At 45.1% G+C, this 23,387-nt stretch overlaps 2 protein-coding genes across 7 annotated transcripts in view; one reads left to right on the top strand and one right to left on the bottom strand.

Moving 5' to 3' along the window:
- LOC117654305 (E3 ubiquitin-protein ligase TRIM50-like) overlaps nucleotides 1–3,619 on the bottom strand; it is an 11,852-nt gene extending 8,233 nt beyond the window's left edge. Inside the window, exons 1-2 of the mRNA XM_034400879.1 lie at nucleotides 3,577–3,619; nucleotides 1,596–1,727 (exon numbers count right to left, since the gene is read on the bottom strand). Coding sequence (XP_034256770.1) covers nucleotides 1,596–1,727 — 132 coding nt within the window. The 5' untranslated portion in view covers nucleotides 3,577–3,619. The remainder of the gene's footprint in view (nucleotides 1–1,595; nucleotides 1,728–3,576) is intronic.
- Nucleotides 2,907–23,387, top strand: LOC117654253. Of its 6 annotated transcripts, none has more exons than XM_034400641.1 (9): nucleotides 2,907–3,064; nucleotides 10,569–10,826; nucleotides 11,741–12,004; nucleotides 12,293–12,447; nucleotides 14,404–14,604; nucleotides 16,250–16,362; nucleotides 17,805–17,980; nucleotides 19,539–19,979; nucleotides 22,902–23,387. In XM_034400641.1, the coding sequence occupies exons 2-9, from the start codon at nucleotides 10,620–10,622 to the stop codon at nucleotides 23,202–23,204; spliced, it is 1,860 nt and encodes a 619-aa protein (XP_034256532.1). In that variant the 5' UTR covers nucleotides 2,907–3,064; nucleotides 10,569–10,619; the 3' UTR covers nucleotides 23,205–23,387. The 6 variants fall into 6 exon arrangements, with proteins under 6 accessions (XP_034256532.1, XP_034256531.1, XP_034256530.1 ...); XM_034400640.1 differs by lacking the exon at nucleotides 2,907–3,064 and adding an exon at nucleotides 3,205–3,477; XM_034400639.1 differs by lacking the exon at nucleotides 2,907–3,064 and adding an exon at nucleotides 4,290–4,395.

The following is a 23,387-nucleotide window of genomic DNA, read 5'->3' as shown; positions in this document are numbered from 1 at the left end:
TGATACACTTCACTTTGGGGCTCAGAGCGAAAATAGACGCCAGTTGCCCCTTACAGGTAGGCACCCAGATTGCAAATTTTGAGTTTTCAAAATCAGACATCACATATTTTTATTAATTTGACCATTTCTGACAACTTTTGTTTCATGGAATATGCCCGAAAAACGAATATGAAGGCCGCTTTACTGCTGGTCTATCAATGAGCAGTGCGCCTAACTTACCCTGCCGTGCGGGACCACTTCCGGTGACCTCAAAAATCCCAAAAAATTCCCAGAGTCTTAGAATCCGGAAAGGAACCGAATTCCGTTTCCGCGCATCGACATTTCGAACCTTCGGGAAATTTGAGCCGGTCTAACCCCGCATCCATACTCTTCGCTACACAGGCGGAGGCTGTCGCGGCGTCCCGGCGTCGCGGCGTCCCCAGATTTTGCGGTTTTTCGCCTCTAGCGGTTGGACGATCAATTTTACATACACACTACCCTTCTTTTGTTTTAATCGTATCCTCCCAATCTTTGCAATGCACCATTCAAATTTTCAAAATTTAAAATATGAAAAATGGTTGTCGTATTAACATAGCTTCTGGTGCTGCGTTTCCGCCTTCAAGCACAGTGCGGGATTAAACTTGATAGGGCGGCTGGTCGAGCGTTGCATATGAGAAACTTGATCGCACAGAACCTTTAATAGTTAAGGGGGGACCCTGGTGAAAAAATCGCCAAAATTGCGAAAAAAAAATTTTCAAAGTTCATAGATATAAATGGGCATAGAGGGTTTCAGATTCATCGGGTTGAACACCTTCAAGCTAAGTGGGTAGTTTCTATATCATTTGGAAGGAAATAACATTGAGATCAGTTGACGTTGGCTTCTACGATCAACTTCACAGCTTTGCTCAGTCGACAAAAAATTTTGTCGTACAAAGACTTCCTGCGTTCCTGGTTGACACCTACATGAGTCGTCTTGCATGGACTCTATTCATTGATGACTTGTGGACAAATTTTAGTGACAGAATCTTGATATCAGCCCTACTTTTTTTTACAAACACCTAAAAGTTTGAAAAAAAGAAAAAAAAATCACGTTTTTTAATGTTAAAATTTGGAAACTCATATCGCAGGACAGAAATTGAATTTGACAATTCTGTCATTAAAATCTCTTCTATACATCTTTAGGAAAACCCAAAAAAATTTTCAAGACTTTCCGTCCCAATGAAAGACGCAGGAAGATTTTTCCCCAACGCTCTAAAAAAGTGGCACTTTTCTCAGAGACCGTTCAACATTTTGGATTGAATTTTGTTTTGGGAACTCACCATAATGAAACTAATAATTCAGCAAAGTTTCAACTTTCTGGGATTATTTTAAAGCCCACTTGAAATTTTCACCAGAGTCCCCCCTTAAATCAAAATTAACATTTTCGTCCATTAAAGCATGCACGTGGTAATCATGAATTGCGATACACTAAAATTAACATTCTCGTCAGTATCATCTGCTTTCACGTTAGCGTTAACGTTTTTTTCCGACGAATTAAGTGATTGATGCGGTAACCTTTGCAGCCATTTCACCAATCGACGCTAGTCTCACGGCGTTTTGATTCTGAGCGAACTCACCTTCATGTCAACAGGGCACTTCTTGTCGGCGAGGCGGCCCAGACATTTCACACAGTACGAATGCCCGCAGCGGAGAACCTTGGGGCGACGCTCTGTCGCGTCGAACGGTTCCAAGCAGATGTTGCACTCCATCTGGAGAAGGGGAAGATACAAATAAGGGTGAGGTGAATGAAAGAGTTAACATAAAACACGAACACCGGAGGACAGTTGTTTTGACTCGGCTGTCAAATGGTACTCAAACATGCTTCAGTGATGCTCAAGCCCGTTGCAAAGTGGGAGGGGGTGCGACGGCAACGGCATGCGAAGTTAGCCCGCAAGCGGCAATGACACAGGTTTTAACCCAAAAGCATTGTCCACGGGAGCTATAGTTCCACCGAGGATAGAGTCGGACAGCGTAGGTTGTAAAGACAAAGTTTAGATGCTTCAATGGTTTAAGTTCATAAAACTCAGCGTTGTCTAAATTTGAACAAATTTTAGAAGCCAAATGAACCCACAGCATTAACAAATAAGCGACGGTTTTAAGGACTCTTTACGGCTTTAGTTATCCTTCTTGTTCTTCACTCGGCGCTCTGGAGGAAAGGTCAGATCGAGACGAAGAAGAGCTGAACCGGAAGTGCAGAGGAGCTGCTATCTCATAGTAAGTCTTCCTCTTTCCCGCATTTTCTTCACAACTTACGGACAACAGCTCGCCCTAATAGGGTACTTTCGTAGATCCCTGAACCGGAAGCACACAGACGCCATGTTGGCGGAAGTAGATCCAAACTTGACATAGGAAAGAGACGTTAGGAATAGGGTACTTTCGTAGATCCCTGAACCGGAAGCACACAGACGCCATGTTGGCGGAAGTAGATCCAAACTTGACATGGGAAAGACACGTTCGTCAAAGGTATCGGCCACACTTGAACAAAAACAGTTGTTTGATACTTGTTTGCAGTGCATATGTGTTTCGCGAGCAATATTTGTACAGCTCGGCTATAGTTTTGGATCCGAGAGGTTAGTTTCCGGCCAATTTGGCGTCTGCTGGTCTGCTTGCTTCCGGTTCAGGGTTCTACGAAAGTACCCTATACGTATCGGCCACACTTGAACATAAACAGTCGTTTGATACTTGATTGCAGTGCATATGTGTTACGCGAGCAATATTCGTACAGCTCGGCTATAGTTTTAGATCCGAAGAGAGGTTAGTTTCCGGCCAATTTGGCTTCTGCTGGTCTGCTTGCTTCCGGTTCAGGGATCTACGAAAGTACCCTATTTACTCTGCGTAACGTGCGCAACGTTACGCTGGCTGTGTTCCTCCCTCCACACAACTCACCGTTACGCAGGCCCAGAACCCGCTCGCGCTCAACGCAATGAACACGAACAGCAGGTCTCAAAGTGAAGAAGAATAAAAACAAAAGCCGGAAACAAGGCAAATGACCATTCGTCGCGACGCTCCATCAAATGTTTGAAGAGCAGAATGCAGTACACATCAGGTTGGGCCCGTAGTGGAGTGTGAATAAGAACGTGGACCGGAAACAGTCGCCAAAAACCACGAATTGAATAATGTGTATAGTCGACCCAGCCAAAGGTCTCGCTTCTTTAAGCCGTTGCAAATACCTCCTCCACAGGGCCGGGGGGAGCGGGGGGGGGGGGGGGCTGGTGCGGGAGGACTTTCGCGGTGGAGGGGGCAGTTTTAACGGTCGGAAGAAGCGAAACCATTGGCTGGGTCGACTATAGTCGTGGTCACTTTTACTTCAAAAAATACCAAAAGCGCAACCTTATACTCTAATGAGATTTAAAGCCTGCACAACTGTAACGCTTCATTAAGCAACAAGGAACGTTCTTCACAGAAATTCATTTGAGAATACCGCGAAGATCGATTCCTGGCAAACTATTTCCGATCTTGGTACTTGTTTTTCACTTTCACTCTCCGTCAGAATTGTATGCCAGAACATTTTACGACTTAACCCTGACAAAATTTTCAAGACAGTTCGAATGTGGCTACCGAATCCGGCGGTTGTACTCTTCGTGACGCCCTCCACTCGCGTGCGTTGTAACCCTGTTGCATTTAGCAAAGACTTACCCCTCTCTATGAAGCGTGCTGTTGCAGAATGTGTTCCGCCACTCGCAGTCGGTTCGGATGCTCTGCCGCGGACAGAACCGATGTTACGGAAGGGGCGAACGGCAGACTACACTCTACAAAAAATGTCCTGTCAACGCCGTTAATTTATTACCAATGTTTGCTGTTATGCAATTCACGGCGTTTGCTGTGAACTAGTTCACGGCGTTCACTGTGATCTCGGTTACAGTGTTCACTGTGATTTGGCCACAGTAAACGCCGTGAATTGGAGCCTGATTTGCAGTACTTCGGTGCTCAGCGGCGTCAAACTCACAGTGTTTACTGGGGACCAGATCACAGTGAACACTGTAACCGAGATCACAGTGAACGCCGTGAACTAGTTCACAGCAAGCGCTGTGAATTGACCTACAGTGAAAACTGGTAATAAATTAACGGCATTTACAGGACATTTTTGGTAGAGTTTAGGGTGATTTCCAGAGGCGTAGCCTAGTCCCAGACACCGGAAAGGCCCTTCAAATCCAACACGGTCTTGCCTCACTGCTTGCAGCCAGAGTTATCGCTTCGCTTCGAACGACTGTTGACGCGCAGAATGCGATAGCCGTCACGTCCGCGCGACGCCGGCTGTGCCTCACCACTGACTGCTGCCGTTGGCCGCCGCTGCCTGAGACGGGACTGCGCTGCGTCGGCACGGGGGAATACTCGAGGAGCTGTGCTTAGATCAGCGTTGCAGCCGCGGCGACGACGGTAGGGGGGGGAGGGGCTGTCGGAGAAGGTGAAGCAAGGAAGGTCGTTTGTGTTCCAAACTCTTTCAGTCGGAATGCAAAGGGAGACAAAACCATTCACAGCGCCGGGGACGAAACTCAACACACCACGGCACTAAATTCTTTTGCCCAACTTTTGTTCGCGGTCTCGCTAGGGTCTCGACCAATCCGACGCAAGTGTCTTTTTCCTATAAAATCGGTACCAAAATTAGGCCTGAGTTTCGTTGGTATTATGGAGAAAATCTCCACCGTAAAATGATCCAGGAAGCGGAAGAAGGGAATAACTTGACTTATCCCCAAATTGAGTTTTTATTTTATTATTGTGCCTTAGAATGGTTTACATCATTACACCAAATTATTTGACTGAATTCCAAGCAGTTTAGGAGAAAATCCTCATGGAAAAAGGGTATAACTCAACTTAACCCCTTTTACAGTTTAAATTTCATTGGAAAATGGAGATAACTCAACCTTAGTCTACATGAGTCCGTTTGACAAATTGGCAAAAGGATATAACTCAACTTGTGTTTTCATGGATCTAGTGTAAAAAGAATCAACTCAACTTAACCCCCCCTTAATTTTAAATTTCAATTTGGAAAAAAGAGCTAAGTCCAAAAAATACACCAGCGTAACATACACTTTATGCAGACTATTGTTCCACTTGACTTGTCTCAAAATTCCTCTTGGTTTAGGAAATATAAGGTGAGCTGACTCTGTTTTCCATTTCAGTGGAAAGTGATAAGTCGCAGAAATCCTCTACGGAGTGACCTTACACTTTTGATTTTTTTTTCCAAAATTTTACTAATGCTTTTTGAAATTATTAACATCTGCAACATTCATTTGTTTTGTTTTAGTTTTCCCTGCTAACAGTTTTTTGTTTCTCCTGAAAAATGACCAAAATTGAGTTATCCCCTTCTTCCGCTTCCTGGATCATATGTTGGTGCAACCTTTCACCGTAAGACATTTACTGTGTGAAAGTGTCTTTCACTGGTTAAACTAAGGCGTAACTCTATGCTTGAGTCAAGCATAGTGTTACGCTTGAAGCCGTTACGCTTGAAATCAAGCGTACTCTTGAATTTACCCCATGCATTTAGATGGAGGAAATCTTGGCGGTTGGGCCTGTTACGCTTGATTTCAAGCGTAAACTGATTACGCTTGAAAACAGAGGGTAATACTACGCTTTAGTTTTACCAGTGTTTAGCGCATAGCACTGCACTTGTTGCACCTTTGCGTGCGTCGTCAGTTCGCGCTCGCCTAGTCAGCGGGAACTTGAAGGGTATGACAATCTAAGGAATCTTTCTTGAAATTCGGCGCTGGGGGGCTGGACACACTTAATTACTATGTAGGTTTTTCTGCGCACCAATGCACGAAATTAAACATGCACTTCGTAACGCACGAATTTGTGCGCGACAATGCACGATTTTCTGCTTACTTGCGCACGAAATCGTGCATTGTCGCGCAGAAATTCGTGCGTTACGAAGTGCATGTTTTATTTCGTGCATTGGCGCGCACAAATTCGTGCGTTACGAAGTGCATGTTTTATTTCGTGCATTGGCGCGCAGAAAAACCTGCTTAGTAATTTAGTGTGGAGAATTCAGCCGGCGAAACCTTCCACTCGCACGGCTGTCTATTGTGCCGCTACGACCTAGACTTGAAACCAAATCTGTAGGTAGGTTCGGATCGTCACCTGCGAGGAATGTCTGCTGCACCTGAACCAAGTAACCAACCAGCGAGTCGTCGACAGTGGCGCAGCCTGCGACGCGCGAAGGTGGAGGGAGGGAACCGTATCACACGCAAGGCAGTGTCGTGGATTAGATTTCAACTCAGGTCAACATTCACTGTAAATCCTAAGGTGATACTTATAGTACCTTTTTTGGCCACTGAAAATCAAATAGTGATACATCTCACTCTCTGAGGGATGAGACATTACTGTCTCACCGAAAAAATGGTGATACTAAAATGTATCACCGAAAAAATGGTCGTACACGCATGTATCACCGAAAAAATGGTCGTACACGCATGTATCACCGAAAAAAAGGTCGTACACAAAATGTATCACCGAAAAAAGGGTGATACTTCCCCAGGAAAACAAGGGCCAATCTCGCTGATGTCTCACCGTTTTTTCGGTGATACATTTCTGTACGACCCTTTTTTCGGTGATACATGCGTGTACGACCATTTTTCGGTGATACATGCGTGTACGACCATTTTTTCGGTGATACATTTTTGTATCGCCGAAAATTGGTGAGATATCTCACCCTTCGAATTTCAGTGGCGATACAATTGAGTATCGCCAATAAACGGCCTTACGGAAGAGAATTGCCTTCCAAACGGAAATACACGAAAGTATCGCCAAAATTTGGACATACTTTGGGGTGTTGCTACGATTTATTGCACTCTCAGACCTATACGGACTTTTTTCTCTCTTGCTTATTGCGTTTTTTGAGCAAACATAAAATGTACTATTTTCTTCTTAGCTATGCACAATTTTGATCGTAATAAAGATAAAATTGTCAATAGATCATGTAGAAATTGAAACGTACATTGCAAACGACAAAAAGTCCGGTTTAATGGACTAAGAACATTATACAATAAACAAAATAGTGCATAGCTAAAAAGAAAATAGTACATATTACGTTTGCACAAAAACCTTTATGGCAAGAAATAAAAAGTCAATACGAGTCTGAGAGTGTGGCAATGAACTTTGAACAAATCAAGGGGACAAGTTCTTGGTTCAATGCCGTGATTTTGGCGATACTTCTGTGTATCGCCGTTCGGAAGGTAAGAGTTTTCGGTGAGGCCGATTGTTGGCGATACTATACGGTTTCGCCAGAAAATGTATGTAAGTATCGCCTTCGCATTTGCAGTGTGCGCGTTTCCAATTCTCCCAACGGAACCGATATCATTCTTGGACATAGATTCCAACCGGAACCAGATCAGGGACCAGAAGATCAGGGACCAGGAAAAGTTCTGTTCAGTACAAGCGGTTGAGGTTGGTCGCAGAGCTGTTTGAGAGAAGAAAGCCCTCTCGCCAAGTACGAGTAGAGAACTTCGCACAAACGCTCGTCGACCTACAGAGAAAGAACCCGAGCACGGGAAGTGTGATCTAAAACAGAGGTCAAAGAAGACCCACGTTGATCTATCCACTCTTGTCCAGGCCGAGCGAAGGAACTGAGTAAGAATCGAAGTAACGTTCGTAACATACATTTAAGGTGTAGAAACATACTTCGCATAGATTTGAAATGTTCACTGCTACTCCAAGTGTGGACCAAGTCCACGCTAGGAAACGTGGACCACGAATGGTCCACGCTAGGAAACGTGCACTCTAGAGTTCTTACGGATTACTTCATCCGTATTACAAACAAATTCATCCGTACCTTACAAACATTTTTGCGCAAGCGTAATACGGATAGCCTGATTTGTAACATACGGATGGCTTTGTCCGTAACAGATGTAGCTTTGTAACTACGGATAGTCTTACAGAATCCAAAGTAATTGCATTCATCGACACTCGTTATACAAACAGAATTCATAAATTACTCGTTGCCATACTGAGCGGAAACAGATAAGCAGTATATTATACTTTTTAATGCCAATTATCTTTTTTATGCACTAGCAAGCACTTTTACTTTTATTTGGCATATAATAGAGCTATTGATTGAGTTACTTGCTGATACGATAGACATTCTTGGGTAACGGTGGAGCAGGGCCACAGCAGAAAAAGATGTACTTACCGCCCAAATTTGGTGTTGATTACGAAATCACTGCATTTCAATAATCATACTGAGCAACTGTTCAATCTAACCAACCAGTTATTGTGGGCAGTTCCACAAAACATTCTACCATACTTCTTTTGAAGTTGGTGCGCTGGTGAGGTTATACTGTCTGCTGATCTGATACCGTATGCTGGAAGAACCGAGTGACAACAAAAATCACATGCACTGACTTCTTCAGTGTTTGCAAACAATGCCATCCTTGATGGACTTTGGGGTGAGACACCATCGCTGACACCAATTGTGAAGGCCTTAATTGTGCCTAAAATCGGCAGCACAAACAGCGGAGCGGAGTGTTTTCATTTTTTCTAAACACCGTCCCGCTAAACTTTTCATACGTGAAAGTATGAGAAATCCAACATTCACAGTCACCCCTTTGTTTCTGTGTAGATTAACCTCGTTTAGTTTGGTTTAAAATCAGAAACTACGATGATTTGCAAGTTTCTGGTTCATAAAAGTTATTAATTCACTTATTCTTTGAGAAGTGATGCTTGTGTCTGCGAAAACTGGACGGCTGTCAGTCATGTTAACACACACTTATCTGCTGTGGAGGATTGGAGACGTTGGGGGTGCTTTTATTATCACAGGTAAATTCTCTGCTTCCCAACAACATACATTTATAAATATAACAATACTTTTGTTTATATTTCAATTCTTTCTTCAATAAAAATGTTAGGTTAGGTTTCTTAGAGTGTCATTTAATAACTGTTGGACTACGGCCAAAATGGCACTTAGAAGATTTTAGTTTGGATAATCAATAGGTGAATGATGCAATATAAAGAAAAAGTACTATTCTTAGTTTGAAAACTAATGAAACTATATTGCACCTTATTAGTCTTCATATTGAAGTTAAGTTGATGTTAATATGGATTGGTAGGTTCAGATCAGGATTACGGACAAGTTGAGTTGATATTACGGATGGGTTTAGTAGCCGTAATTATGGATCAATAGTTGTGTTTGTATTTACGGATAATTTTGTCCGTACAGAAATTCTCAAAACCTGAAGATGCTTTTTATCCGTAATACAGATGTCGAACTCCGTAATATGGACAAGCCCATCCGTAATTACAATGAATCAATTTTGTCCGTAGCTTACGGTGATGACTTATCCGTAAGAACTCTAGAGTGTGGACCACGAATGGTCCACGCTAGGAAGCGTGGACCAAGCCGTGGTCCACGCTAGGAAACGTGGACCGAGCTGTGGTCCACGCTTCACAGCGTTGAACTTCTCATAGGCCAATCACACTTCCAAGTGTGGACCATCCGTGGTCCACGCTTCCAAGCGTGGACCATTCGTGGACTTGGTCCACACTTGGATTAGCAGTGTTTCTTGAATGCGAATTCGTAGTCGCGAGTGCAAACAACTTTCAGTGAACCAGAAATGACGGTTCCAACTTAACCCGAGACGACCGAATCTGATTCTCCTGTTTGAAATTCATTTAGCTCCTTACTCAAAATAGTCTATGAAGCATTGCGTAACTACGACGAAAATGGAGACATTTGTAGAAACGCCTCGTATTATGGAGAAATGCTTTGCATTACGAAGGATTTCTTCGTACATTTTGCAGTACCTTCGTGTTATTCGTATTACAGAGCGATGCTTCGTAGAATTTATACTGTGAATCCATTTCTACGGTTGTGTCCCCCTTTGTACACAGTAAAGTCCTTACGGATAGCGTGTTTGTAGGTTACGGATAGTTTTGTGCAGCCATATTACGGATTGAATTTTATTTGTAATACGGATGTTTTTGTCCGTAATACAAAGATTTGGGAATCCGTATGTTACAACGAAATTATCTGTAAATCACGGACATCAAAACCTCTGTATTACGGACAAAACTATCCGTATTACAAACAAAATTGGATCCGTAATATGGCTGCACAAAACTATCCGTAACCTACAAACACGCTATCCGTAAGGACTTTAGCGTGTACCGCAGTTGACTACGTCCCGGACAGTTTTTCAAAATATTATTCACTGTGCTTCGCCCCAACTTAGACCTGATGTTCGAAAGTCAGATGGAACATGGCATTTTAACGAGTCCCTGGACGCATACCTGCCGGTTGCAAAAGTTCCCTACCTTTTGGATGGAAAGCAGAACGCCAGAGCTTGGCAAGCATGTTCCAAAAGTAGAGTCAAGCTGCCATGTTTGCCCCAGGCGAAGTGTAGGCACGGGCATGCTTGAACCTGAGGCATGTGGCTATTCCGCTGCTTTTTCTAGCAGTGGATTTGCCAATTTAGTTTGCTTGCAGAGTGGTAAAATTTGCTGCGTAGTCTGTAGACTCCTAAAAGTATTCCGCGAAGAATCCGAAGCACCTGTTTCACAACTGCGGATAAAGTGACAGCACTGCGTGAACATTGAAAATAGTATTTAACGTTGTGCAGGAATTCACGAGTGGTCTCCTCAAGTCCTCGCCGACCCTGCCACCCATCAGCATGCAGACGCCGAAGCTCGCCGACCTGGCGGTGGGCACCGCGGAGGCGGCGCTGCGGGTGGCGCGCCTCCGACTGCAGTCCGCGGAGGTCGAAACAGACGCCGCCAGGACGTCTGTGCAGCTGGCCGAGCTCAGCAGGTACCACGCCGTCAAGCGCAGGGAGCTGGGCACGCTGCGGCAGCAGGCGGACGACAGCAGTGGGGCTGGGGTAAGCTTCTTTGAGCACATGTGCACCACTAAACAACTTACTGCCTACTCAGTTCACTGGTAGCCAGTATTTTTCTTTGTAAGCTTCTGCATGCTCTAAATAGTTTGTTATAACAAACTGCTTTTCTTTGTTTGTAAAGCCTAACATGGTTTGTAAGGTTTTCTCAGTACATGTACGCTCAATCTGAAGCGAAGCGTGATATGTTCTCATCCGAGAATGTATAGTTAGGACCTAAATGTTATGCCTTTGTTTTACCCACGGTGTTCCAATGCTCTGCCTGGTCCCAGCAGGGGGTGGCAACGGCCCAGGGAGAGCGTGAAGCGATGCTCGCGCCGTCAGTGCAGAGGTTGCGCAATTGTTCGAGATCATGAAAACTAGACAGTGTTTTTCAAAGCGCTTTGCACCGATGGAAAGGGCTTGAAATTTAGGGTGCATTAGGCTGATTGCTTTTCTCGAAACTCCCCCCTGACTTTATGTTAAGGTGCAGTGAAAACACCGAAAAACACGAGAAATCATAAAATTCAGGGAAAACTCGAATGCGCCATGTTGATGTAAATGATTCCGCCCTTGTGTTCGGTTGAATTTGGAAGTATCGGGCAGTCTAGCCAAATGCACCTTAAATTTTGTGCTCTTTTGATCTGCGCAAAGCGTTTTGAAATCAACGGGCTAGATCTTTCAATCGAAGCAAAATAAGTAAGCCCTGCACCTCCCTCGCGCATGGCTTCACGCGCTTCCTGGGCCGTTGCCGCCCCCTGGTCCCAGTAAGTCCCCTAACTCGGGGCGTAAGCCCGAAACTGGTTCTCAACTGCTTTGACCACTGTGGCAAAAGATTATCACAAGTTAGACTTCTCTGTAACTGTTTGCTAGGGGTGGCTGTGTGTAGAGATTTGCTGAAGTTGTGTTTATGATACCAGGTCCCGGTCAACGCTCCCTCGCCGCCCACTTCCCCGGCAGCCAAGAGGGCGAAGACAGCAGCCTCTGACGCTCTAGTGGAGGCCGAGAGACGTTTAGCAGAGGCCCAGAGTCAGGAGCCGGAGGCCCAGAAGGCGGTGGAGGCGGCGAGGGGCCGCGCGGAGGACCTGAGGCGCCGCCTGGAGCAGTGCCAGCGAGAGATGCGCGAGACTCTGCGCGCTGCGGAGGGGCAGGTGGAGCAGCCAGGCGGAGCTCAAACTCACAAGGTGAGACTTCACTGCAAATCCTGCGGTAAGTTTACTTGCCACAAATTTGGCAAGCCGTTCTTAATGCCAAAATTTGGCAAGCTTTGACCTGAAACCTTCTAAAGCTTCCCAAGTTTTGACAAGCTAGAACGTATTTCAGGGCCAAGCTTTCCAAGTTTTCGCATCCCAAACGGTTTGCCAAATTTGTGGCAAGTTAGCTCACCGCTGGATTTGCAGTGTTCTAACCGACTCGCGGCGTGGAAAAGTAGTCTGACGTGAGTAGAGTACTACAGCGTGCTGGTGTTGCAGGTGGGGCTGGCCTCGCTGCCCGAGGACGAGTTGCTGCTGGTGCTGAGCTACCTCGAGCCCAGGGAGCTGTTCGCGTGCCGACGAGTCTGCCGCCGGTGGGCAAACGTGGCGATGCATCGGGACTTGTGGAGTAAGAGGAGCCTCAGGGAGTACAGGTTAGGCGCAAATAAATTCCCAGAAAGAACGAACTGCCCGTTGTAATACAAAGAAAAGGAAGGCTTCGCAGCCTACGAAGGACATCGTTTGTGATACGAACGATTTTGTTTGTAATACAAAGAAAAAATCCTTCGCAGGCTGCGATAGGAAGTTCTTCGTAGGCTAGAAAGGATTTTTCCTTTGCATTTCAAACAAAATCGTTCGTATTACAAACGCTTTCCTTCGTAGGCTGCGAAGCCTTCGTTTTCTTTGTATTACAACGAGCAGTTCTTTGTAGGGTTCTGTGGTGTACTCAGCAAACTCGGCATTGTGCTGTCAGCTGAACTAAATACATTTTGTACAGAAATTATCAAATACACGGTATTTTTTTTTTCAGCAGATACTGTGAACACGCCATGTGTATACAGCCAACGCTGCGAACACGTCCGTGTATGCCGGCGTATGCAGTAAATGCTGCACATATGCTCTACAAACTCAAGTGTGCACATGGTACACTCCACCTGGAGCCTGCCTGGCCTGGCACGTACACTCCACCTGGAGCATACTTGGCATGTACACTCCAGGCTGGCGTGTACTTGCCAAGTACTCTTGCCCGTTCTATCACGTAAAGAATAGGGAGCTTTAGCAACAGTGTACCTGAAGGAAGTTTAGCGCGTGTACTTGCCGAGTACACGCCAACCTCGAGTGTACGTGCCAGGTATGCTCCAGGCTGGAGTGTACATGCATGCTGGCTTCAGGTGGAGTGCACTATGCACACACTTAAGTTTGTAGAGTGGCATGTACACAGCTAAGCAATGCATTCGGTTAATAGGCAGAACCGGCTGTATACATGAACTTGTACGCATCAGTACTGCATATATGGCAATGTACGCAGCATTTGCTGTATTCACAGCGGGTACACACTCACAGAGTGGTTACTTTGTACATGACCTGTATACAGTACACACTATGCACAATGTATGCCACATTCGTTTGAACGTGCGACGGCCGTTTGTACTTAGGCTGTCACATTCGTTAGAGCGTAAATCAACATTCAAACAAATCTGACATTATATTCTAACAAATGTGACCGAATTCACATTCTATCGAATATGACGCCACAAACCTTTCATCACAGTGCACACGTGCGGAATGGGCCGCGTATACTTAGTCATTGTACTTCCGCTCGCAAAGTTTATACGTAGTTGGGAACACACTTTTTGGTACTGACTTCAGTTCTTCTTCTGAACTGGGGCCGAGTTTTAGACTTTCGGCAAGCAGTGTGCCTTTAATCCTATGCACTGCAAAAAATCAGTGTCTGATACGGAGCATGCTACGGCGTTTCGTTTCCCCCCTGAAATAGTGATACGGACATCTGCCGTACCACTCCTCCCATTAGAGCCGGTGCTTTGCACGGCTAAAACAACGTCCGGGTTTCCCAGGGGCACCCTGCCGACCCTGTTTTTGCAGGGTGCGCCTGGGAAACCCGGACGTTGTTTTTGCCGTGTGTAACCATGGTACGGAAATTAAACGGAAAATGTACCGCTAATTTCAGACCGGAGGTTGCCGTTTCGGTTTTCCGTTTGTGAAAAAAGTCCAAAATGCTGTACGGACCGTGAGGAACGGACGCTCCGGAACTCAAAGTTCTGTAACGGATAACGTGTAACGGCCAGTCCGTATCCCTACGGAGTGACCGTTTCATGCGTTTCGTCAGAGAACTTTGCGTCCCGGAGCGTCCGTTCCTCACGGTCCGTAGAGCATTTTGGACTTTTTCACAAACGGAAAACCGAAACGGCAACCTCCGGTCTAAAATTAGCGGTACATTTTCCGTGAAATTTCTGCACCATGCTTTAGAAAGCACAGGCTCTTGTAGGAGGTGTGGTACGGCAGATGTCCGTATCACCATTTCAGGGGGTATACGGAACGCCGTATCATGCTCCGTATCAGACACTGATTTTTTGCAGTGTGTTTTCCAGTGTTTACTATGCCGGCAGTGACAACGTTGGACTGATCGCTGCAGCACTACGTCGAAGCCCCTGCCTGCGCAGCCTCACCTTGCATCGAGACCCTTTCGACCGTCTCGGCGTTCTGCTCGCGCTTTCGTGGTGCGCTGTGTCGGAACTCGACATCACAGTCAGAGCAGAGCACGCAGTCCTCTGCGCGATGCTGCTGAGCAAGTACGGACCACTTGTACACTATAAACCGAAGTGTTTACTGACAAGGGAACGTTCTCAGGTGTCAGTAGCCGATCGCTCCCATACTTCGGGATCTTCAAGGCCACCACAAAAAAAGAATTTGGGGCAGCCACAGTTCGTGCTGAAAGTCACAACGCCCCTAAATGAAAGTTGAAAATTGACCAATTTTCATGAAAATGACAAAAAAAATGATCTTTAACCGAAAGTAAAAGTTTCCAAGTGGTCTATATTGTCCAAAAATATAATTTTTTTTACGATTCGGAGCTAAACCATTCATGTCCCCTCAAAAGTGAAAAAAAAATTCGAAAAAAAAAATTGTTGTTAAAAGTAGTTTTGGTGACTTCCAGCACGAACTGTGGGTGCTGGAAATTCTCTTTTGAGGCGGCCTTGAAGATCCCGAAGTACGGGAGCGATCGGCTACTGACACCTGAAAACGTTCCCTTGTGAGTATCAGGGGGCGGCCCGAGGGGCGGCCATTGCCACGGAGATCGTGAAGCCACAGCCAGCGCCTCCGGTACAGGCATTACGGTACTCTACAAATCAAAGAGTGTACATGGTACGCTCTAACTGGAGCATGCCTGCATGCACGCTCTAGCTAGCGCATGCCTGCCAGGCATGCACTAACTAGTGCATACATGCCATGTACACGCTAACTGAAGCATACATTTACTGCATAAGGGATAGGGAGTTTTCTGCATCAGGAAGCGTGTACATGGCATGTATGCACTAGTTAGTGCATGCTTGGCAGGCATGCGCTAGCTAGAGCGTGCTTGCAGGCATGCTCCAGTTAGAGCATACTATGTACACTCTTCGATTTGTAGAGTACACTCCATATATCCTACTAAGCTTTTTCTTCGTAATACGAACCCCCTTTTCTCAAGATCCTAATTGGTCAACTGGATCTTTAAAAAAGGGGGTTGACCAAGAATTTTATTTTTATTCTTGATTCGAGTGTATTTTTTGAGACCTTTTCAACGAGTGGTTGGAACCTCGGTCTAAAATGCTGACGTCGTCATCGGGGACCCTGTGAGGTGCCCGACGACGTCCTCGGGGACCCAACGGTGACCTGTGTGGCTTTGACCATGCCGTCCCGATGTCGCATTGGCCGCTCGGACAACAGAGAGATGAACACCAAAAACAACAGCGATCTGTCTTTTAAAAGACGGAGATGACTGGTTTTGGGTGCAGAGCGACGCTGTGAAAAAATTTACAGGATTCCCTGTAGTTTTTTCTCGCAGTGAATCCTAGTCACTTTTGAACGGACGTTGCAGACCATTTTGACAATTTTTGGTCAAGAGCATGAATGCAAGTTTTTCCACAATTTTTAGACTTATGAGACGCCGAAAATTTGTTTTGCTCCTAGCTCAATCGTATTTTTGGATGTTTTAGACCATGCGGAGACTTTGGTTGAAAAAAACCTGTTTTTGTAAAAATCGACTTAACTTTTACCGAATTTTATGAGGATAATTAGTCACTGATAATTAGTACGAGATATCTCCAAAATACATGTTAAAAATCTGGATTCAACACCCGAGACATTTCCCTTGTTAGTTAGCTAGGTTTTCAGTGTGCCTCTGACTGGGTCAGCAGGCGCAGAATGCATCCTACTTATTTCTACGATTTGCAGGCAAGCTTCGATGGGGCGGCTCAAAAAGCTGAAGGTGAATGTTGAAAGTTCCAGTGTCCTGAAAAGTCCATGTGCCCTACGGCACCTGCTTCAAGAAGTTCTCTCCATCCGGGGTAAGTCGCCGCGGCGCCGCGGCAGGACTTTACAGAGATGGATTCGTCTCGACAAGACAAAGAAATAACAGGAAGAGTGGCAACACCAATTGGTGACTTTGGCCCGTCCCGTTTCAAAATTCAAAATTTCAATCGCAGACGATTGGAAAATATTGCAACCAAAAGTGGATACGTTTTTAAGCGTTACCAAATATCCACCTAATTGTCCATGGCTTTAACACAACATTGTGTTCATCGGTAGGACACATCACTTTGCCTCCAGACCTTGGGATTCGTTTTCGACAGACTTCTTCCATAGACTTTCTTGTGAACTTCGTTACGGACATATTTGATCCAGGAAGCGGAAGAAGGGAATAACTTAACTTATCCCCAAATTGAGTTTTTATTTTATTATTGTGCCTTAGAATGGTTTACATCATTCCACCAAATTGTTTGACTGAATTCCAAGGAGTTTAGGAGAAAATCCACATGGAAAAAAGGTATAACTTAACCGAAGTCCACCTGAGTCCGTTTGACAAATTGGCAAAAGGATACAACTCAACTTGTATTTTTATGAATCTAGTGTAAAAAGAATCAACTCAACTTAACCCCCCCTTAATTTTAAATTTCAATTTGGAAAAAAGAGCTAAGTCCAAAAAATACACCAGGTTAACATACACTTTATGCAGACTTTTGTTCCACTTCACTTGTCTCCAAATTCCTCTTTGTTTAGGAAATATAAGGTGAGCTGACTCTGTTTTCCATTTCAACGGAAAGTGATAAGCCGCAGAAATCCTCTACTGAGAAACCTAACACTTTTGATTTTTTTCCAAAATTTTACTAATGCTTTTTGAAATTATTAACATCTGCAACATTCATTTGTTTTGTTTTAGTTTTCCCTGCTATCAGTTTTTCGTTTCTCCTGAAAAATGGCTAAAATTGAGTTATCCCCTTTTTCCGCTTCCTGGATCATTTGTCCACATCTGTCTGTAAACAATTCAGCGATCCGATTTTTTTTTTATAATTATGCTTTCAAAAATCTGTGGACAAATTTGTCTATGATTTTCGTTCGAATATGTCACCATTTGGTAAAGTATAAAAACGTTTCCGCCATGGACACAAAATCGTGTGGGAACTGGTAACAACAATGTCTATAGCTATTTGATGTGTTATATAACCCATTAGGCTTCGAACCGGAGTCCAAACTTCTTCGATTTGCTCGAAATTGGCACCGTTGGCCCGATTCCAAACAAGGGCGTAAACGATTTACGCCCTCGGAGCGGCGTAAATCGTTAATGCAATTTGGAAGGGCATTAGTATTTTGCTTAAAATTCCTTTGCCATTAATGCCTTTTCCAAGGGCATAAAACGAATGCCCCTTAAAGTGCTTAGAAGAGTATCTATGCCCTATAGGGCGTAATTTTTATGCCTTTGTTTTACCAGTGTAATAAACCCTGTTTTCAGGTCTAGAAACGATCAAGGTGAAATTATCAGCTGACTTCGCTAAAGCTAAGGATCTTCTCAAGGCTGTGGGATACGAGTACCGTGCTCCGCCGGCCCTGCGGGAGCTGGTGCACAAGAACGACTTCGCGGACCCGTACCTGCCCCTGCAACTGGAGTGGCACGCGGCCACGCTGGAGGTGAGTGAGCGAAGTTTTGCTTTCTCCAATCACTTTTGACAAAAGTTGTCTAATTTCGCCTCTTTGAAGTACGGATGATTTCTATGAGGCTCTGACAACCCCAGACTTAAAGAGATACGGGCACAGGTGGAGCGAATCTGGGCACTTCCACGGGCGTTCCGTCCGCGGGCGCAGCACGGCCTCAGGGTTGGCACGGCGCAGGCAGGTGCAGTCGCATCCGAGGGCGGGTCGACCGTCGGCACGCAGTTACGGGCGGATGCGGGCAGTTACTGAAAGGCTCCCAGTACCCGTGTTTCCCTTGTCCGAGCTCGTCCACGAAACGATCTCTGCGAAAGACAGCAAAGCCCTCCTGATGCACCCGTATCTGGCCGTGGCGCTGCCTATGCCTGCCCGCACCTGCCGGGAACCGCCTGTAACTGCTCGCAGCGATCGGCAACTCTAGCCCGTCCCGCACGTTGAGAAATGTGCTCGGAAATGTGCTAATTTCGCCTATGTTTAACCCCAACGAGATTTGATCGTGAGTCTGGGGTCAAAAATAGATGTTATTTTCGTCATCAGCGCCCTCAGAGACATGAGAAACAATGCAAAAACTTGTGAAAAAAAAATTACTTGGAATATACCCCACTGGGATTTGAACCTGCCCTGACAAAAATTTTGTCGGAACTTAGCGACACATTTATTGCTAATTTTTTTTAGCGACAAGATTTGTTGTGGAACGAATACCTTGTTATACCAAACTCGTACTGGAACTATAGGATAATTTCACAACGACTAACTTGTTGGTCAACGACAAGTCTTGTAAGTTGATAAAAGATTTTGTAATGTCTGGGACAAGTATTCATGGAGTACTTTTGTTACTAAATTTATTTTGCCTAATTCTTTTTTAAAAAATAGTAATGTTGCTATGACTAAAGAAGACCAATAGATGATTATTCATAATATGCTTTAATTGAGCAGATAATTGCAAAAGATTTTGTTTCCATACAAATAGTATCGTTAAGGGTGATGACAAGAATTTTGTTCTTCAACGACAAATTGTCGCTTACAAGATTCAACGACATTTCTTTTGCTTTGGTTCGTGATAAAATTCTTTGTTTTGGAACGACTAAATTTTCACTCATCTGATTGTTTCTATACAACCATTTTTTAACAGTGTGGGTCCAAACTTCTCCGATCGCTCAAAACTAGCACCGTTCGCTTTGTCTCGTCACCCCAATTCCAAAAATACCCCTATATGCCCTTCCAGCTGTATCCGTTAGCGAAATCCTCCTCGACCCCAAGTAGACCATGATGCACCTGCAGCAGCGCCCGCGGGGCTCGAATCGGATTTAGTGCCACCAGGCGGTTGTAAAGGTCACCCAAGGAGCCTGCATACGGAATTCGGTCAAGATCGGACCACGGGAAGTCCTCGGACGGACGGACGGACGCACAGCATGTGTGCCCGTCTCTTCAGTATTGTCGTTTACTTTACAAAAAATACACGGGACGTGCCAAAAATCACATGACTTCAAGATCCTCGCTGTAACCTTTTTGTCACTAATCTTTCCGCTCCGGACAGGTCGTGAGATTCCAAAGTGCGTTCGACGGCGCCGCTTCTCTTCTCAGCGTGCTGCCGCGCCTGCGGGAGTTGCGTTGCCCCCTGCTGGCCGACATGGAGGACCTGCACTGCCCGGCGCTCCGGACGCTCCACCTGGAGGTCTACGTGGGCGACGCCACGCGGCCGTGCCTGCCCGGGGCGGGGGTGTTCCTCCGCGACGCCGTGGCCCACCTGGAGGAGCTGACCCTGGAGTACGACGAGAACGAGGAGAACGCCGCCGCCGTCAACCTGGTGCTGAGCCTGGCGGGCTGCGGCAGCGCCGCACCGGCACTGCGTCGCCTCGCGTTCTCCTACGTAGACGCCTTCGTCTGGACCGTTCAAGAAGTGATGCGACCCCTGACCGCCGTTCTTCACCGCCTGGAACGCCTCGTGTCGCTCAACATATGTGGGCCACTCCCGCGGGTAGGTAAAGACAGGCGACATCGCGATAATTCGAATTTTCTACAGAAATGTTACAATTTTGCGGTTAGAACCGTGAAAAATTAAAAGTTGTCCTATTTCATTCATATTAGGCTCGTTTTTCTTGTTGCGGCATGCAGAATGCGAAACGACATCAAGCGCCACACTTTTCGAGAAAAAATTTCTTTACCCCTAAAATCATAGGGGAAATCCGTGGCAAATCGGGTACGGAGTTTACACCAAAAAAAAATACGCTACCCCCTCTTTTGAAATTTGGATACCAATAAGATGCTAGCCATTGGACTCACATTCCTCAAACCATTTTTTAACAGTGTAGGGACATCAAATTGTAACATTTCCGTAGAATGACCCGTCTCACACTTGAAAGTGTGAGACTTCGTTGTCCCACACTTGCAAGCGTGAGACTTCGTTGCCCCACACTTGCAAGCGTGAGACAAACGTGGCTCACACTTGTAACCGTGACACAAAATGTCCCACACCTACAAGTGTGAGACTGTCTCACACTTGTATTGGCAGTGTGTACACTCTTCAATTTGTAGAGTAGGATTATTCTATGAGGACGCGTCGGTATGTAAGATTCAAACTATAAAGTTTGTTTTACGCAGAAAAACTTCGTAAATTACGAGGTATTTTCTTTGTAAGCTTATGTATTATGTAAATACTTTTCTATAACAAGCTAGTACTTTCCTTTGTGTGGCCTAGAATTGTTTGTAAGGGTTTGAGAGTGCGTGATGTGAAGCACTACACTCTAAATGTCTTACGAAGAAATTTCCCATAATACGAAGGAAATGGCGCAAGCATAATACGAATGTGGTTTTTCTTCGTATTACGTAGGTTTTTCTTTGTATCTTACAATGATAAAGCTAAAAAGATTCCTATTACGAAGGAATATTGCTTCGTATTATGCTTGCGCCGAATTCACTGTAACTTACGAATAACATAGGTCAAATTTCATTGTAGGGTCAGGGCGGGGAAGAACTGGACGTTTTGCAATCTTTCTCGATTTTGACTCTAATTGACTATCTTTAGCCAATGTATCCGTTGGGTCTGTTGATCGAGCCTTAAAGAAAGACATTTCAACCCTCAGCGAGTGCGTTTGCGGCTTCATTCAGTAATAAATGGGAAAAAACAGTGTGCGATTCTTCCCCGTCGAAACGGGGAAAAATCGAACACCTAGGGGGAAAAATCGGACATAGGCTTTAATTTAACAAAAACCTATGAAAGAAGGTCAGAAATCTCTTGGGAATGATATTTGGGGGTAACACTTGCGATACCCACTGAAGCAGGCGCACGAGTATTCCTTGATTGCACTGTAAAAAAAATATTCTGAATTTTCAGACAAAATTTGACTGAAGTTAATTAACAGTAAGGGGTTCTGAAATTTCAGACCATTTCGGCGGTCTGAAAATCTAGAATAGGGTGGTCTCAGAATTTAGAATTGGGTGGTCTGAAAATTAAGATTTAGGTGGTCTGAATTATTAGACACGGCCAGTCTGAAGAAAATTCAGACAAAAACACAAAATTGTAACGTTAAACCTTTTCTTCATTGCAAGAGAAGCCTTGCGCGTTACTTATCGGCCGTGCTCTTTACTCGTAAACTCCGAATATCTTGGTATTCGAACCATCGAATCCTCGCTCGTCGGCTTCGCGGGCTATCCATTACACCACGGGACCGCTCTGGGAGCCCGGCTGCAGGATGCCGATGACTCCAAGCGCGCTCGCTGGACGGTGGGAGGCCACCAATAAACAAGCCAAGCGCGTGTTGCGGGAGTTAAACTGCGGACAACTTGGGCTGTTCGTGAATATTTAAGATTTTGTATCGAGCTCTCAAATATTGCGGCTAAATTTGGTCAAGTGAGGCAACCAGTCTGACATTTCAGAACAATACGTCTCCCGTTTTAGACCCTTGGTCTGAAAATACACAGCCAGTTTGAAATTTAAGATCAATCGGTCTTCTTTTTCAGGAGAATAGTCTGAAAAGGCGATTCAGACTACATGGTCTTGTACTTAGTCTGAATTTTCAGTCACCCCTGTCAGACTTTTTGTCTGGATGGTCTGAATTTGCTTTTAAGACTGCGAAAGTCTTAAATTTCATCCGAGGATTCTTCTTTTGCATACTTGTGGTCTAAATTCAGAAATCAGACCACTAGGTCTTACAAAATTGGTCTGAATTTTAAGATTTTTTTTAACAGTGTGACAGAAATCATCGTAGCATTGTTAGGGGGTCCGTGGCGGCACGTTTTTGAGGTTAAATGACCAAAATGTATGAAATCGTCAACAGCCGTGTTTGATTTCCCACTAAATGTTGGGAAATGATAAAATACACTTGTTACGACCACTTTGGTGCAATGTTAGTACAATTCGTCGATTTTTATAGAAAAAAGAGGTGTTCGATTTTTCCTCGCACCAGTGAACGGTTTTTCCCCGTTTCGTATTTAACCCTTCATATGTAATCCAGCTGGAAATCTGCTAAAACATTAGAACGTATCTTGGGCTCCACACTTCCAACTTTTGTTTACAATAAGAATATTCGTCACAGTAGGCTCGGAAAGTCGTTAAAAAGAGATATTGCGGGCACCAACTTTAAAAGTTTTTAAGGTGTTTTAAACGAGACCTCGTTTAAAGGTGACTAAGAATACTTTCCGGTTCAAGTAGGCTAAATTCCTCTTAAACGGAATCTAGCAGATCATCAATAAGCAATACTGAATACTTTGCACGTCCCAAAACAGGCATATTTGTGGCGAAAGTGCGGTGTGCGTTTCTTCCCCAACTTGCAGGTGTCCGGTTTTTCCCCGCCCTGACCCTAAGACATTTAGAGTGTACAGCGATTTGTCGCCAAAAACAATCGCTGTTGGTGAGAAATGGCAATGCTTAAATTTTGATGTCGCCCATCCTTACTCGCAGGACTTCTTGGACGCCCTCGACGGCAAGGTGCTGCCCCTCCTGGAGGAGCTGTGCTTCACCTTCAACAGCGACTGCCCGCACGCCTGGGCGCACGGCGCTGTTGCCAAGAGTGTCCTGCGGCGCTATCCGCGGCTGCACTTGGTGGTGGACCCCGCGCATGACCCGTCCGAGTGCTCGTACTGTGTGGCCAAGACCTGCCACGACTTGGACGAGGATGAAGCTTTCACTATATTCAGCCATCCCGTCGAGGCGCCCTGTGGCGTCGAGCACAAGGCACGCGAAATGCACATCGCTCTGGACTGATATCAACAGTAGTCTGGAGGCATGCTCGCAAATTATGTCGCAACTTTCCTGTCGTGATTTTTAGGGTTCCATTCAAATGGACTTCAGTGTGTTGAAAACGGAAGTCCTGCATATGTTCTTCTGTATGGATCGTTTGTTTTTCTCTGAGATTAAATTTTGCAAGAAGTGGAAGTTTTTTGATTT

The sequence above is a fragment of the Thrips palmi genome, unplaced genomic scaffold (genome assembly GCF_012932325.1).
Source record: "Thrips palmi isolate BJ-2018 unplaced genomic scaffold, TpBJ-2018v1 HiC_scaffold_10, whole genome shotgun sequence".
NCBI classification, from domain to species: domain Eukaryota; kingdom Metazoa; phylum Arthropoda; class Insecta; order Thysanoptera; family Thripidae; genus Thrips; species Thrips palmi.
The sequence above is the reverse complement of the archived record's forward strand: the minus strand, read 5'-3'. Positions and strand labels throughout refer to the sequence as shown.